Below are 16,652 nucleotides of genomic sequence, written 5' to 3'. Positions count from 1 at the left end.
ACGAGTGGACTGAGCAAATGGATGAATTGCTGAGATTAAAAAAGGAGCAAGGAAGCAAAGACAGAAATTAAGAAAGGGAAAGATGTGGGGTATGTGGCAATGTAACCCTATAAGTTGCAAATTTCCCACCTCATCAACAGGGACCATAGATTGGAAACATATCATGCCTGAGAATAATAGCACCTAGAAGATGAGGGCAGGGGATCAACACAAAGAGCGACTGTTGCTCACAAGACTTGTGGCGTCGCCTGAGTTGGTCAGATGAATCTTGCTGATAAAGGAGCTGCGTACTGAGTAACACAGGACAGGATGTGACTTTGAGCTCCTGTAAAGACCATGAGTACAGAAATCACTGTGACATAAGATGGGGCTTCAAATTCAAAGATAAACCAAAAATTCCAAGGCACTGTTGGGATTTTTTAATAAGGGGTTGTATGAGGCAGTGACTATTACCATGGTCACCTACAGAAGATTGCACCGACATGCTCTCAGTTTGGAGACGCAGGCTGGAGTCCCAACACAAACACTAAGCAAGGAACTGCTACCACAGGTAGGGGTGGGAGACAGAGCAGGACAAACAATCGATTCACATAAGTAGGGCATTTTTATGGCTCCTTCATTTCAATTCCCTCAAACTTTAATATCTATGAGCAATATGATGTTATATCTGATTCAAAGCCAAAGCAAGAAAGCAGACAAGATCTGCACAACTGTGCTTCAAAAATTCCAACTATCCCTTAAAGTTAGATGTTTGAACCAGAGCTACTATCAATTGGTCTATTTGCATTTATTTATCAATATTCATCTACATGACTAGTTTGGACAAGATTGCCTTGTACAGAGCATTTCCACATAAAGACACAAACACAAAAGTAGGTTCGGACTGTTTAGTATGTTGATCATCATCAGCAGCTGTTGTTTTGTGTTTGAGTAGGCAGTCAGTAGGGTTGAGCAGCTCCTGGTATACCGCTGCCAGGGCAGCTGCCCACTGTCTGAGTGAATGCTGCTGAGCTGTTTTTCTGCCCTGATGCTCTGGAACACTGGACGCGGGCTTTGTACTGCCGTCAGCACAACAGCACTGACTGTAAACATCAGTTTCACCCATTAAAAACAGCCATACGTCAACAACAAGCTCAACCACAAATGCTGTGTGCCGTAAAAACCAACACTACTTTTCACTCAAACAATAGGCTTACGTACTGTACAAAAACATAGGCTTTACTTTTCAAGAGATAGTAAACCACGACGTGGAACAAAAAACCTCCATTAGAGCTGTGTTTTGCTAAAAAACCTAAACAAAGCAGCAAAACTTTTAGCTGCCCCTTGTGCACTTAAAACAGCTCTCACTGTTTGAGTGTTAAAAACAGGAAACAGGAATGATACCAGGTTATTCCTCAGAAAGGGGATGTGAGGGCATGCTACTTGGTTTTTCAGACCCAACCTGGTCACATCTGACCATCTGAACTACCTTCATATTATATTAATAATGATAATGAACTTCTATAATTGAAAAAACAGGTAAGTATCACGTTTTTTCCCCCCAATTCCTTAATTGATTTTAATTCCTGAATTGATGTTTTAGCCTATACAGAGCTAGACAGAAGGTACTGCTTTTATTGACAAAGCCGAAGCACAGAAGCAAACGATGGTCCAATATACGGAGGGATACAACCTGCACTGCAACATTTTAAGATGCAAGTTGCTTTTGGCATTTAAGTAGATTTCAAAAATCCACACAAATGCTGCCATCCCTCACTGTGCACTGGGTGCTCAGTGGTGTGCGACATGCCAGCAGGGACATCTGTGGATAACTGTCCCAGCTCATGGTAGCAGGAGGGAGGCATGGCTGAAGTGTAGTGCTCACTCTGCGGTTTATACCACTACCCCACGGGAGAGGGAGTGACAGAAGGACAAGTGCCTCTCTTTCCACCTGTTACCACCGTTAACCTGTGCCATGTTTCTCCAGGTCCTTACCCAAGCATAACTTGGGAAATGGGATACAGCCCTAGAACCTGCTAATGAATTTGTGCTGAAATAAATAAAAAAGCTACAGCCTAACAAAAATAGGCTATATTCTTGACACTTGTAAGGCTCTACTGACTTCAGCCAACATCCCAACCAGATTTCCACACAACTGCTCAGAAGGCAGCCGAAACAGCAAAGGAAGAAACAGTCACCTGCCCTGTGGTGAGTCTTTGGGATAAGGAGCAGACATTGATGACACATCTATCCAAATGACACAGTAACCACCATGGTAAATATTCATTTGTTGACTTCATTTGTCGCCTTAATATGTCAGAAAGATTGCAGTACATCATCCTCCAGTCGCCATGGTGACAGGATATGTTCAGACACACCTTAACTGGCCAAGCCATGAGTAATGGTTCCTGGAATTTGGCTGGAGATTGTATGTGCTTTCCAGAGAAAATATTAAAAAAACAAAACAATACATGGTTACTTAATACCTTCCTGCACACACAGAAAACATTTCGCCTTTAGACACAAGCTGTGAATTAGGAGGTGGGTATGGAAAACAAGACTGATTTTGCTCAGGAAGGGAGATTCAGGAAATCCAGGAGTTCCAAGGGGACACATAATACATTTCAAGACCGCACAGGGCTGCATGGTGCATGCATAACGGACTGCCGGGCAGGAAAACAAGATTGCTGGCAGGTAGCCCAGCTATTATCTGGCTTGAACTTATGGCATTAAAAACAAACTTAAATATAGCTGCAAGTGAGAGCCAAACAAATACAGGAAAGAACTCTCTAGGACATGTCAAGTGTTTTTAAATGAAATAGAGTGAAACATCTCTGTAGTAATCACAACTTAACCTTCAGCAAATGAAGTCCCTGACAAATCAAAAACAGGCAAAAAGATCTGTTGATTGGTTCTTTATATCAAATGAAAAGTTTCAAACATTTTTCTAAAAGATTCTCTAGTGTGGATTTTCTGCTCGTCTCTTTCATATTACTGTAGTGAATAGCATTGAGTTTTGGACTAATCGCTTTGGGTTCTGGGAAATTGCAATGAGAGTTTTCCAACTCTTTCTATAGTTGAATATGATTCGACAGTGATATTAATCATCAGTGGCAGCCCCAAAATCAAGGTACTTCATTACATTGATGCAAAAATCCGTTAAAACGCATCTCTTACCATAAAACAGTTACAGCCTACAGTGATCCTGACCACCCTGAGATATTAAAGAGTAAGATACCACAGGACAAACAGTATTCTGTTTCATCATATTGCTTAACCCAAATGACACGATTTAAGAGAAGCAAGCTACAAGCTTCAATTAGTAACATTCATACCAAACAACAACAAAAAAGAGCAGGTATACATATGCCCTAGGTGTGGCGAGGATGACCTGGTTTTGCTTTTATGGATTGAGAGATTAAATGTCTATGAACCTCAACTATCAACATATGTTGATGACAATGGCACCGAGTCATATTGACACAACACAGTAACAAGAAATACAAGGTAAAGCATCTGACATTTACAGCAAAGAAGAGCAAGATGCAATAGAATCCTCATATTTACTCTGCATTTACGGTCACTGCACACTGAGGCAGCATGACCACATGACTGAGAGAGAGGTGGCACAAGTCACCCAGTTTATTGAAATAGTTACCACAAAACAATTGAACTGGATTGCATGAAAAATAAGAAACGCCCTCACCCAAAGGCAAAATTGTCAAACAGCAACAGCTCTGATGAAAGGTTTCTTTTCATTTACAGCTGTTCACTAGAACTGGAGGGAGCCACAAGTTGCAAAAGACATGAACTGACCTCATGATAAATGTTCCAGTATATAAGATTTTTACAGCCTTCACATGAACTTCAGTTCACAACCAAAAATAATTCCAAACACACAAGGCTACTCAGTAACATTCTCCAGACTACAGAAGCTTTAAAAAAAAAAAAAAAGAAGACATTTGCTTAGCTAGTCAATCCTGATAGCGGGATGAGGGTCAATCTGCAATGGGTCAGACAAAAGTCCTTGACCTGTAGATCTCCTGAGACCACAGAACACTTCAGCTTCCTCAGCAGCAGTGCCACATCTCTGGAGCTTATGAAAATGGTTGTGTAATAGAGACAACAGGCGCCTAGAGGTCAGCCTGTGCTATTTTTATCAGCTGGCTTTTCTGGCGGCTGTGAAAATGAGAACATTTTGGTCGGGGTCACTTTTAAGATTAAAATACTTGATGTGGAGAGCTTAGAGACGATGTGAAAACATACTGCCAAACAAAGCATAGAAAAGCGGAGGCACAGCAGGCTGCATTTCCTATCTATTCACAAGAAGAGTAGCCAACTACAATGGTGTATAAAAAATACTTGACATGTTTTATTCATAGGGTCAATCATTCTTAGGTTTAGCTACAGAATAACTATACCTTTTGTTGGTGTTAAGAAACAAACGTACAGATGACTTACACATTTGGTTTTTGTTATGAACTAGTAGCATAGTCATATAGAATAGTTGCCCTAGCAACATGTATCGCAAACATGCAAACTCACTGACAAGTAGAGAGAACTAACAACAGGCTTCATTATTGGGAGTGCTGCCACATTTTGGGATTTCTTTGAAGCTGTTCTCCAATGTTTCCTTTTAAAGCCCCAAAACATGTATTACATGTTGTATAACAAATACACACCACCCTTGACGTCAGATGCAAATAAACGTAGACTTGAATGGGTGCTGCTGGCAGGGGTGTGACATCATTTACCCATTGTTGGTGGCAAAAATCATTACGTATTCCCACCCACCACCTCAGGCAATCCTGGGCCCTGACCTGTTGAGAACGTCATTACAGAGTTGAGATCTGTATTTTTGTTGGGCATTCTCTGCCATGTGCATGCCAATAATTAATTAGACTGACTGGGTCATGTTTGATGAGGATGTTAGACCAGTGTCCTGTGGACAATCAGGATCACAAGAACACTTGAGAGACTGTTAAGCCAACAGATAAATGATCCACTGCAGACACCTGTCACGCCTGCCAGTGCTGCCCAATGACAAATGTGATGTTCATTCAGGTTGTCACCTGAGACGGGTTGTCACAGACTCACAACACACTTCTGAAAATAATGGTTCTGGCACACAAGACTTTCTGGGCACCTGTTTACATCATTTGAGGTGAATAAGTTAGAGTGAATGAGGTACAGAAAATGGTAGATGGTGAGGAAAATTCCTCCTGGTTTTCATTTCAGAGAGCAAAGCTATAAACTACAAACTAGGTCATCAAAAATGATGCGGAAGAGCAGGAGGAAAGCAACTGAACAGGCTGCTTGGAAATTCTGGGTTTCTTCTAAAGGAGTAACTGTTGTTAAGAGGTTACTTGAGATATCATTATACAGAAGTATTGGCAAGTTACAATTCAGACATGCTAAACTGGTTTATCTGGGTACCAGTGATGTTCAGGAATAAGGAAAATAGTGATCGTTCAACAAATAACCAAATGAAATTCAAAAGAACAAAAACAATTCATTGTATTTAATCAATTAATTGCTTTAATTTAATAAGTCTGTGGAGTTCACAGAGTTTACTTGAGGGCATAAATCAAACACCACTTTGTTTATTGCCACCTACTACATTTTTTGGTCAGTCAGTACTGAACAGTGATTAACATTAACAACATTGGTTTAACATAAGCGTTCACAGCTGTGCCAGTTATCCTTGTCACAGTTATGAGAGCAGTAGGAGTTCAGTTGGGTCCATTAGGGTTTTCAACAAAACCGGTTTCACTATGATTCAGATGGTGAATAGGGAGCCGCTCATGTGAGCCTAAGTAGGTGAAACCAAAAGATCCTGTAATGTATCAAGTGCCTCCATGTCACTGTTCTCTATAGCTGGGCCAACTAGTTAAACACACAACGCTACAGTGATGACGTGAACACACACAGTGCTCATACTAATTTATTTGTAGAGTGCTTAACATACTATTTGCTGTACTTAAACAGACTGTCACATCTAAAAACAGAGAGAGGTAAAAATGTAGGTGAGTGTGAAGCAAAAGGTTCATCATGGCAAATCAAGGGAAGGGCTGTAGGGCACGGCGGTGGTGTCTTTTGAATTTACAGAAATTGTGCTATATTGCTATATGCATCACTAACTTCATACGATATGACCCATATCAGGATAAGATTTTGGTCGCAGTGCACAGCCCTGATCATGAGTAATCAGACTACCTAAAGACAGACAAGATGAAACGTTTGTCCATCCATCAGGTCCAACAGCATCTGAGCGTAGGTGTAAACTGGGGTAGGAGATAGAACAAGCTTCTGATTGAACTGATGCAACAATGGAGTCTTTGGTGTCTGCATGCCATACCACCCACTTCCCTCCTTCCAGTGATCTCACGGTTACAGTGTGCATTGTAATGACAGAACTGCCTGGAACTACCAACTTGGAAAGAGGAGGGGGGCAATCAGCCAAGTACACAAGCCTAATATAAATGTAAGGTCCTAAATATTTGGTGGGCCATGCAATATGTGGTAGGTTATACATGCATGACTAGATGTGTGTGTGTGTGTGTGTGTGTGTGTGTGTGCGCATCAGCGAATAGAAAGCAGCAGGATGGCCATCTGTCGACCACCTAAAAGTCATCACAGTAAGTACAAGAAATGCTGAAGTATAAGCATTTTTGCTGGAGCAAGCCTTACTGAAGAAGTGACAGAGTAAGTTTTATTCTTTATCAGCTCATTAAAAAAAATAAAATAAAAAATTTACAGCAAACACTGAGACAACAATGCTCCCAGATGATTAAATGGAGTGATGTCTGAGGATAACCAAGAAAATGAAGGAGACGCTTTATGGGAGCAGGTTGGCTGCACACTGAATGCTGCTGATGGGTGCTGTACTTTTATCACCCAACATGCTACAAGTTTGTTGTTAGATGTCTTGCCAGTCCTCTGTAAACTAATGTTCAGTTAGCTACCTAGCTAATGTCTATCCATACAAAGCATGAGGGCAAGCATCTTCTAGTTAGTGTTCATGGTGAAACAAACAACATAATTCGACTAATACAAATATAAAAAGCAAAGGGGCAAAGCCAGTGGTAATATGTTGTCATAGAAACAAAGCCAATGTGCAGCTTTTTTTTCCTTCACCGTACAAGTGTGTCATCTAACAGTCTATATGGACACAGGCCCTTAATGGGTAAAAACCAGTGACCAAGGGGCCCTTCTGTGACTACTATAACATCTGTAACATCAATAATGTCAGATGAGATTGTTTTGCCCAACCAAACATGTAGAGGCCATAAAGGACTGCTGTGTTGTAGATATATGCAGAAAATAAAATATGGCCTGTGAAGGAAATGATTGTAGTGCACTTTTTTGACCGAACCTTGGCCAATTAATTTTTTTATGTTAGATGACTAAACACAGTTTAGTTAGTTGTTTGTTTTGTCTCTCTCTCTCTTTCTCTGTCCAACCTCCACCCAACACGGACCCCGACAGAAAGCCCCCCCACCTCTGAGCCTGGTTCTCACTTTAAAACAACTGCAATTTTGTAGTAAACGACTAAAAACTACATTCAAAATTCTTGTCAAAAATGAATGCTAATTTTATCAAATCTGAATCCAGTATGGAAACTGTTTATTGAATGAGAAACCTTTTCATGTCCCTTATCTAATCTATTAAGGTGTAGCTTTGAAAAATGTCCACTAACAAATGTAACTGATATTTGAAGAGAGCAAAAATAGGCATAAAAGAATAGCTTAACAGACAAATAGGATAAGGGAAGGATAATAAAGCTGTATGCGGGTTGTTTGTCATCTACCATTCACACTGATTTGTATGAAAAAATTTTTTTTTTTTTTTACTTTAATTGCATTTTTAAAAAAGGCATGCCTTGCCTTGCTAAATATTTTACAAGGGTACACTGCAAGGGAGAAGAAACCACTTTAACCAGCCTTTGAAATAAAAGCACACATCAGGAAAACATGGCAGGAAGCTTTAAGACACATGCTAAGGCTATCATAGTATACTGTACACATTCCTATTAACGTCACGTAGCTGCCGCATAGATTGGAGTCACACTGTAGCATGACTGCAGTGTAAAATACGCTAAAGGGTCATTGTGTAAGAGTATGTGTGACACATACGTCTGTGCCTAGTAGAGCGAAGCGGAGTGGGGGAGGGGAACTGTTGGGGCAGCATCTCGACCTTGCAGCAGGAAAGAGGGTAAATGAGTGTCCTGGTGATCAGTGAATGAAGTCAGATCCAGAGTTTTCTCATAGGGCCCCAGAATCACGTGGTGGTACAGTCTTTAACTAATGCTGCTGGACGATAAGCTCCTCCCCCTCAGGCAGGCCATAACTCTTCACAACAGCATCTGCCTGCAGTATGTAATTCATCTACTCAGCTAAAGCTCTGACAGATTCATTCAGAAGAGTGGATGGAAAACCTCTGCATCAGAATAAACAGGTGTAACACTGAGGAAAGCTACACAAACAGCTGAATCAGCAGACACGTCACTGAAGCGGGAATACTAAAATTCCTTCTTGATAATAATTCTCTCTCGAGTCTCTCCCTGTCTGAATAACTGGCATGAATGAAGTGTAGTCATGTTTCATTCTGTTTGTCTGTGTTCTCTTTTTCAATGGACCATGTACCATGCCAAAAAAGATGTGACCCATTTTTCTGTTCAGGCAAGGCTGACATGGAGGTGAATCTTTGCTTGCATAAGTACATGCCTCTAGAGACCATTAGGTGATATGAGTGGCAGACAAGCCAGCAGACAGATTAAAACAATAGAATAATGCCCAGGATGCTTCTGCGCCAGAGAATTGGGCTGCGAAAGCCTTAACCAGACCTGGCCATAAGTGGGTCAGGACATGGTGGGACAGGATGTCACCCTGGCAGGGTAGCTCTGCGCTTAGCCAGGCTAGACAGAGAGAAGGGAGACAGCAGGATGAGCCAAGTTTAGAAACACTGCAGTAAACAGGCACAAAACAATGTGTTGGTGATCTGACACTTGGAAAAACTAGGGAAGTCTGTGCTGGGGATGATCCACATAGACAGTTGTAGGAGGCACAAAAAGCTCAAAAGTAGTTCACGGTGCAAACGAGGACAGTGTACAGGATCTGTGCTCGCAAACTCAGCAGGAAAAATTATATCTTGGTAGAATGAAACATTTCCTCATCAACAGGTCTGTTTTCTTCAACTGTTCACTCTGTAGCATGAATGTGAGCTCTGTTGTCTTAAAAAAGGTGGAGTTTGGTGCCGTTATCTAGCCAAGCAACAGGCAAAACAGACATGGATACACATCTACTGGGCATGCACTTCCTTGAATAAAATTTAATTCAAACATTCTGTTTTGCACAATGGAAGCACAACATTTCCTGTAGTCTGCCTTGAGCCAGTGCCAAAGCTACTCTCACATGAGTTGCTGACAGAAGATTACACATGAACCAGTTTTTGAGAGGGACTACGGAGGACTGCAGGTCAGAGCAGCAGCAGCATGAGACACAATAGGGAAATTAATCAAATGCAGAACAAGCAATTCTGTTTTCCTTGAATTGTGCACAAAGCTGTGACAACACAGCCCCTACCAGCTTTCACAGGTGTTCATGTGATGAGGACTCATCTATTTGAGCTGGTCGAGGTTGTTCAAGCCCTGTTTTCACCGGCCAAACAACCTCATCATAAAAACAACACAGACAGGCTGTGAGCAATAGTGCAACCCTAGGTTATAAGAAAATAATCTGTTTCAGTGATACACTCAGGGTTCCATTAAAGAGCCTGTGGTAACAACCTGTTACAAAGCAAAGAACAGCTTTCAGTCTGTCTCGGAGGAAAGTGTGTGCAATGCACCCTTTCACCCTTTGACCCCACAGAAAAGGAAAGACTAAACTTGAGAGAATCTGAAGACGCATGGTTGTTGCCCAGAGGCTACTTAGTTGGCAGGCAGCACTGAGCCCGATAAGTGGCTAACACAGTCTGGGTCACTCTGCCTCTCCCTTTTCGTCTCTCTTATTGTGGCATGTCTGTGTAGACCTGTAAGTCAAATTAATTCCTTCTCCATTTCCTCTTCTTTTAGCCAATACCTTTTATTCATTTGGGACAGGTATACTGAATTATGTGTTCACACTTTTGAGCTCCAAAAATCCCATAATTCATAATGCTTCATTGTTGATACATTATTGCATCACCAATAATAGTAATTTTTACATATACTTTTTACCAAAAATAAATGCCACATCTCCTCTTTGACCCATGAATTTGTCAATGTTGCTGCCACTGATGAAGAGGATTTAGTCACTAAGAAGGAAACATTCCCTGTTGTTGATGGTGCCAACAAGTCCAGCAGGCATTACACTAGTGTGGCACATCCTGTTCTTTACCCTGGAGGAACTCTCCTGGGACAGGGGCAGGACCAAAGCGCTTTGTCCTAGTAGATTAGCTACAGACCCATACGTTTCCATGGAGCAGGTTGGGCTACGATTGGCTTTGGCTCACTTAATACCCTCTCTCTGCAGCATGCGTACTAATCTGGGAGTTGAGGGACTTTAAATATAGTTATTGTCCTTTAAGCTATAACAGACAGCATCATATTAGCTGTTGTTCCTTATTCCAGGGTCAGCCAAAATTTTATTTCTCATGTGGCTACTGAAGTCATTCTTCATCTGTGGACATGTTCCAGAAGCAACTGTCCCCTCAGGTCTGAAACAACAGTGAGAGGGGTATTGTGTTGTGCTTTTGACATTCCTATGTGACTCCCGGAGGATAGCCTAGAGGCTCTGAGACTGGACTGCTGCGATAATAGCAGCAACAGGATCGACTACATTTCCTGTTATTGAGATGCAGCACCAGACTCACGGGACCACTGCGGCTGAGGGTGATTTTTTTTATTTCAAACAAACTGCTGCTGTACTTCCTTACTTCAGTGATACTCCAACCCCTTAAACATTGAAAAAAAGAGAAACATTGCGGAGCGATATGAAGGCTACCAAGGCCAATGTACTGTTTCTTTGCTTTACAGTAGCTAAACTAACTCAGCCAGCTGTTATGCTGGTATACAAAGATGGATCCCAAACATCAGGCCTAGTTCTCTTAGTTCTCAATTTTCACTCTTAAGAATAAAATTGATTGCCATGAAAGTCCATGCCAGATCTGTAAAAATGTATTTGGAAAAAGTATGTTGCAGTTAAAAATACAGATTGTAAAACCATCAGACTGGACTTCTTAACTAGCAAGTTGTGAGAAGAGTGTGAAATGTGCCAAAAAGCTGTCAACACTGGGAAAACCATGTTCAGAGTAGGGTGCAGTAACTGCTACAGAACAAAAACAGCTGAGGGGCATCTGAGATCCACGCATGATGTATGCAGCAGTACGTCCAAATCACAGCAGTGTCAGCCAGAGGCTGAAATACTTTGATAGTACCTGTCAGTGGGCCGAATGGCTCCTCAAGGCAGAATGCAGAGAGGCTGCATTTCATCTAGACCAAGAGAATGAATGTAAAGACTTTAATGGAGGAACGTAGAGCCTGGGTTTTTACCCATAGAAAAGTAAATGGGTACTTTGAAGAGCAAACAGTATCCAAACAGAGTCAAGTGGAGAGAGAGCACCAAATTCCTCAAAGCAAAATGTCAAATATAATCCCCCAATAGACGAGAGGGAGAAGCCATTACTGGCAAATATTTCAGAAGCCTCTGTGACAGAGTCACTGGAGGGAGGGATAACAAGGTTGAACTAAGCTATGGCCCAATATAGTATATATTATATTATACTATATTATGATATTATATTTATTATATTAATATGTGCACATTATACAGCGGATGTAATCTTGACATAAGCTGACAGAAGCTGTCGCGTTAACACAGTAAAGTAACAGTACACTGTTTCAATACCTTGTGATGGTTTCCCACAAACGCAGGATGTTGTTACACCACTATGCTGTAATGGCAACAGTCCTACTATAGAGGAAGTAAGAGAGTTTTCAATAAAAAAATAAATAAAAGCCAGTGAGTGTTGTGACGCACCATTAAATCTGCTTTGCAGTGTCTGCAAAAACACTCACTGCAGTGAAAAGTCACAAGAATCCAAATGCACCAAACAAAATGTACATATTAGCTACTCATCGCCTCAAAAATTCACTAGATTCTGGTTGCATTGCTTGAGCCTTAATCATTATATTACACAACACAAAGAAAACATTTTTTCCTGAATCCAACTTGTAACATCTCTGTTGCTGCCCTGGTTTAAAAACACTCAGGGCTATTTCATTAGTTTTCCAGGTAAGCCTGTCCCATCTACAGAAAAACATGAGGTGGGTCATCTCCAGCTTACGAACCATGTAAGTCTGCTTTGCTATTATCCCCATTTCCCCCTTCGGCTGCATGTGTAGACCAAAGTGCAGGTACCAGCCCTCTATTTATAGACATCTGTTTGCCCAGTGCTGAACCCAGCCTGTGCTAAGGAGATTTAGTCTTCCTGCATCCTTTCTTGCCAGTGTAGAAAGCTGATTTACATTTAAAGAAAACAGCACCTCAAGAACTTCACGTGCTAAAAACACGACAGCCAGGCCGTTGAAAGGAAGTCATTCCCAACTAATTTCCTGATGATCAGAGGTCATTTACATAAATAAAGCAGGAATAGCCATACATTGTTGGCATCATCAGCACAGCAATGAAGCATTTTTGACAAGTTCGACTGTTTCATTTAAATAAAACAAAAAGGTATGAAAAATTGATTCTCTCATCATCTTCCAGACACAACGTCAAACTACGGTAAGAGGACAGTCAGTTTTTTTTCACCATTTGCTGGCTACTGCAGGAGCAATTAGCCAGTGAACCGTCCACATATGCCCTGTCCTACAGCACTGAGGTTAAGACTGAGTAGCAGGTCTGCATGGCAGAAAAAGGAAAATTTAGCACAAGTTCCAAAATTTAGGGACAGGAAGCATGAACGGCAGTTAGAACGCCGCTGATAAGGCCATTTAAAAAAGAGCAAAAGAAAAGAGAGAAACATGCAAATCCACCGTCTCTCTCTCTCTGCACTCAAAACATGCAGCGCTAAAAGCAACACAAGGCAATGAATTTTTTACACCGCAAATGGAATACCACTACAAAGTCTGTGGTCCTCCGTTTGACATACCCACACAGCCGTGTTGTATACTCAGATGCTGCTGAGTGTGCAGATGTACAGCACAATGGTTCCACACCTCAGTGAACAATGAGCAGACCTTTGATCATAGTACTGTCGCTGCAGATCCTGCAGATCACTAACATGGCAGCATCAACAGTGCAGCTAGCAAACATCTAATTTGACCAAGCCGTGCACACTGGTGATGTGGGAACATGAAGCAAACAACAGATTTTCAATCTGTAAGCCAATCGCATGCAAGGTGTGTAATTCAATGACTGCTGACCTCTGAGTCGCCCACCGACTAGCATTACATAATTCTACATCTATGAGATGCAATATTCATGTGGACAGAGGACTAACTGAGTACAGGTAAAAACACTTACCGCCATGACCAGCTCAAAGGGATGCTTGTACACCCGCACAGGTGACTGGTACTTCTGCACCATGGCGGGGATTACAGTAACACCAACAACCTGAACAGAAAGAAGAATACAGTATAAGAAAAAATAAGCTATGATCTCGGTAGGCACTTGTGAAAGAAAGAAAAGCTCAGATGTGGGGCTGCACTTCATCACAACCACCCCGTGCTGAGTGCCAAAATGACAGCATCATAACTGCATCTGGCCCCACAACAGGAGACTCTGCGTGTAAGTAAGTAAAGGTCTGTTTTGGCTGACTGCTTGAATGATGCCAGCTTGTACTTGTGCTTTGTGTGTGTGTGTGTGCGTGTGTGTGTGCGTGCATGTGCGCTGGCAAGCAACCCTGAGAACTAAAAAGATGTGTGTGATGACTGGCTGCAGGGGGGGGGGGATAACTCTCCTGAGCTGTGACCGAGAATCTCACTGATCAATTGATGCAGCATTTCCTGCTGATTTATCAAACAGAATGTACCACTGCAATGGCTTTTCACTGCAAACTACTGGGGATATAACTATGCCAAGTCCATCTACGGTGTCTGCAGAAGCTCAGGTCACAGTTGCACACAACACTGCACAGAACAATGAAAGGGGGCAGGTGCTGCCTGTTTTTATCATGTAAACGGCACATTTCACATTGAGCTGAAACAATTAATTCATCATTTGACCAACGGAATATTAATTGATAGCTATTTTAATAATCAATTCATTGTTTCAGTAGTTTTTTTTCTGAATTCAGCTTCTTGAATGTGATAATTTGCATCTTGATTTTGTCATTAATGATGGTAAACTGAGTATCTTTGGGTTTTGGATCAATGATCGGATATAAAGAATTTGAAAACAGCGCCATGAGTTCTGAGAAATTTTAATGGCTATTTTCAACTATTTTATGACATTTTATTCATTGAGGAAAACACTTGTCAGATTAATCTTTAGTAAAGATAGTGGTTAGTTGCACCCCTATTCCACGTCGTACAGCGTTTGTGCAGACACTGGTGAACTACTTTCACATCAAGTGTTACATGTCTGAATGGAAAATACAGAGAATGTGGTGTACAGACAAATATCCTGCTTAGTCCAAGCAATTTCAAAGGAGTGTAAAATATGGCTTGAACTTCATGTTTGTCTGGTAAGCATGCTGGTGCATGTCTGTAACTCCTGCTATGCAGTGATGGAACAAGGCTGCGAGGGGGGTGTGAGCTGACGTCCCAGCACTACTTACTGAGGGATCAGGGCAGGCGGACTAATAATAACCGGGCTGGGACAGACGGAATACAAACAGGTCGCCACAGTATTCCACTCTAAACACAGATCTAACCACTGCTACAGCAATAATACATAGTTACCGTCATGCTTCAGGATCTGTCAGCAACTTCGAAGAGACGTCAAAACAAGAGAATTAACACTTTAGTGTGTGTTCATTAAATAGGACACCTCAGGTGACACACTTTCAATCACCATTCAGCAGTTTGCTCCTCCCTGGACACCTCAGCATGCCTTTACTGCTAAGGTGTCCATTCAGCTCAGACTTCTACACAGAACTTCCCTTTAGTGGACAGTTTCTCATCTTTTGCTCTCGGGTCAGGTAGCTAGGTCCCGCTGTTCTGTGAACGGTTAACAGCTTTAACTGCACCACCACTGGAAAACCAAATGTTTTCAGTTTCCACACGATGCATTTCCAGCTAAAATGAAAAGGTGAAGTGAAACTCATTCACAGGTACTGATATTTTCACACAGAACCACACTGACACTTGCCACGCCGACTCGTTAACGTTAGCTTTCAATCCCACAGCGCTGGCTGACTAGCTCGCAAGCTAGCGCTAACTTTACACACCAGTGTTAACCTGATAAATCTCATAGCTGCTGCTTACCGAGGATGAAAGAAGTAGAGAAATTTGGGTTGGTTAGTCTTGTTACTCGTTCTTTCTTCTGAAAGCGCTATCCGTGGTAACTTTTGCCATTCCCCTCCTCCTCCTCGTCAGCTCTCCGCTTCGCCGGCTCCGTGAGCTGCAGCCACAAGCTAACGGGTGTTAGCTTTACAGTGCTAGCTGGCCATGCAGCCGGAGTAGGAAGCGAGCAGGCTAACCGTGGGACCTCCGCACAGCCCGACTCCGACCGGCAGAGAGAGAAGGATGAAATAATGCAGCACTCTGCTAAATCACGCCTAAATAGCGAGGTGAAGGCTCGGAGGACGGTCGCTGTCCCTCTCGGTCCTCTCCTCCTCTCATGCTGTGATGCCGTCGCTCCTCCCCGTTTGATAAGCTCAGTTTTTTTCCACCCCTCCCACGAAAATCCACTGGCCGACCTCCTCTGCCGCACAGAGACACGAGCACCGGGGGACCGTCACTTGATTCTGCAACCACCTCGTCCGTTTTCCAGTGCAGCGTGATAAAAGAGTCTGCTCCGGCCCCAGACCACGGATGAATTTGTAGCCTACATGTCAGTTATTTTCTAATGTAGTCAGAAGAATGTTTAAGCCATCAGCAGCAGTTCATCCACCTTCAAAAGAGAAGAATCATGGCTGCGCCACAGAACCATAGAATGATACAGAGAGGAGGAATGATGGCTGGCTGGTTTTCACTCTCATCCATATTCCTCTGGCATGGTTTATATTACAATATCCTAACTAGCACCAAATGAAAGGGCTCAGTTAAGGATGAATATATATGTTTTAATGCACACACCTGTTCTCTAAAATTAGGTGGTGATGTGCTCCACCATGGGGTTGGTTCACCTGTTACCAACCATCGGAAACAATTTGAACATTTAATTCAAACAAGAACCAGCTCATGTTTAATAGAATATAACATTTAATAGAATATCTGTACATTTTTAAACCCAAGTATTTCCTCTATAAGATAAAAGTAATAACGATAGGACATCAATCATTGTTACGTTGACAAAATAAGGGATAATATTTTCCCCCTCAATGATAATCTCTGTTGTTTTAAGTTGGGACGCACATTTTTTTTAAATGGTGGTCCACATAGAAGCCTTATATCTTTATTTATATATTATATCTTTATATACCTATACCTTTCCCATAATGCAACCAATGGCACATTTTCCAAACTCCACACCTCCATTTTGTGACCAATATAACCAAAACCAATATAAGTTATCTAAAGAATGAGC

General features: G+C 41.9%; 1 protein-coding gene across 2 annotated transcripts in view; it reads right to left on the bottom strand.

Annotated features, from left to right (window-relative positions):
- The window catches only part of LOC139198569 (SEC14-like protein 1), a 29,960-nt gene extending 14,232 nt beyond the window's left edge, over positions 1-15,728 (bottom strand). For both annotated transcript variants that reach the window (XM_070827457.1, XM_070827458.1), the window contains exons 1-2: positions 15,389-15,728; positions 13,485-13,574 (exon numbers count right to left, since the gene is read on the bottom strand). In XM_070827457.1, the coding sequence (XP_070683558.1) occupies positions 13,485-13,547 (63 nt within the window). In that variant the 5' untranslated portion in view covers positions 13,548-13,574; positions 15,389-15,728. The remainder of the gene's footprint in view (positions 1-13,484; positions 13,575-15,388) is intronic.
- Positions 15,729-16,652: the final 924 nt, after the last annotated feature.

This window comes from Pempheris klunzingeri, chromosome 3 (genome assembly GCF_042242105.1).
Source record: "Pempheris klunzingeri isolate RE-2024b chromosome 3, fPemKlu1.hap1, whole genome shotgun sequence".
NCBI classification, from domain to species: Eukaryota; Metazoa; Chordata; class Actinopteri; order Acropomatiformes; family Pempheridae; genus Pempheris; species Pempheris klunzingeri.
This window is presented reverse-complemented; position numbering and strand designations above follow the sequence as displayed.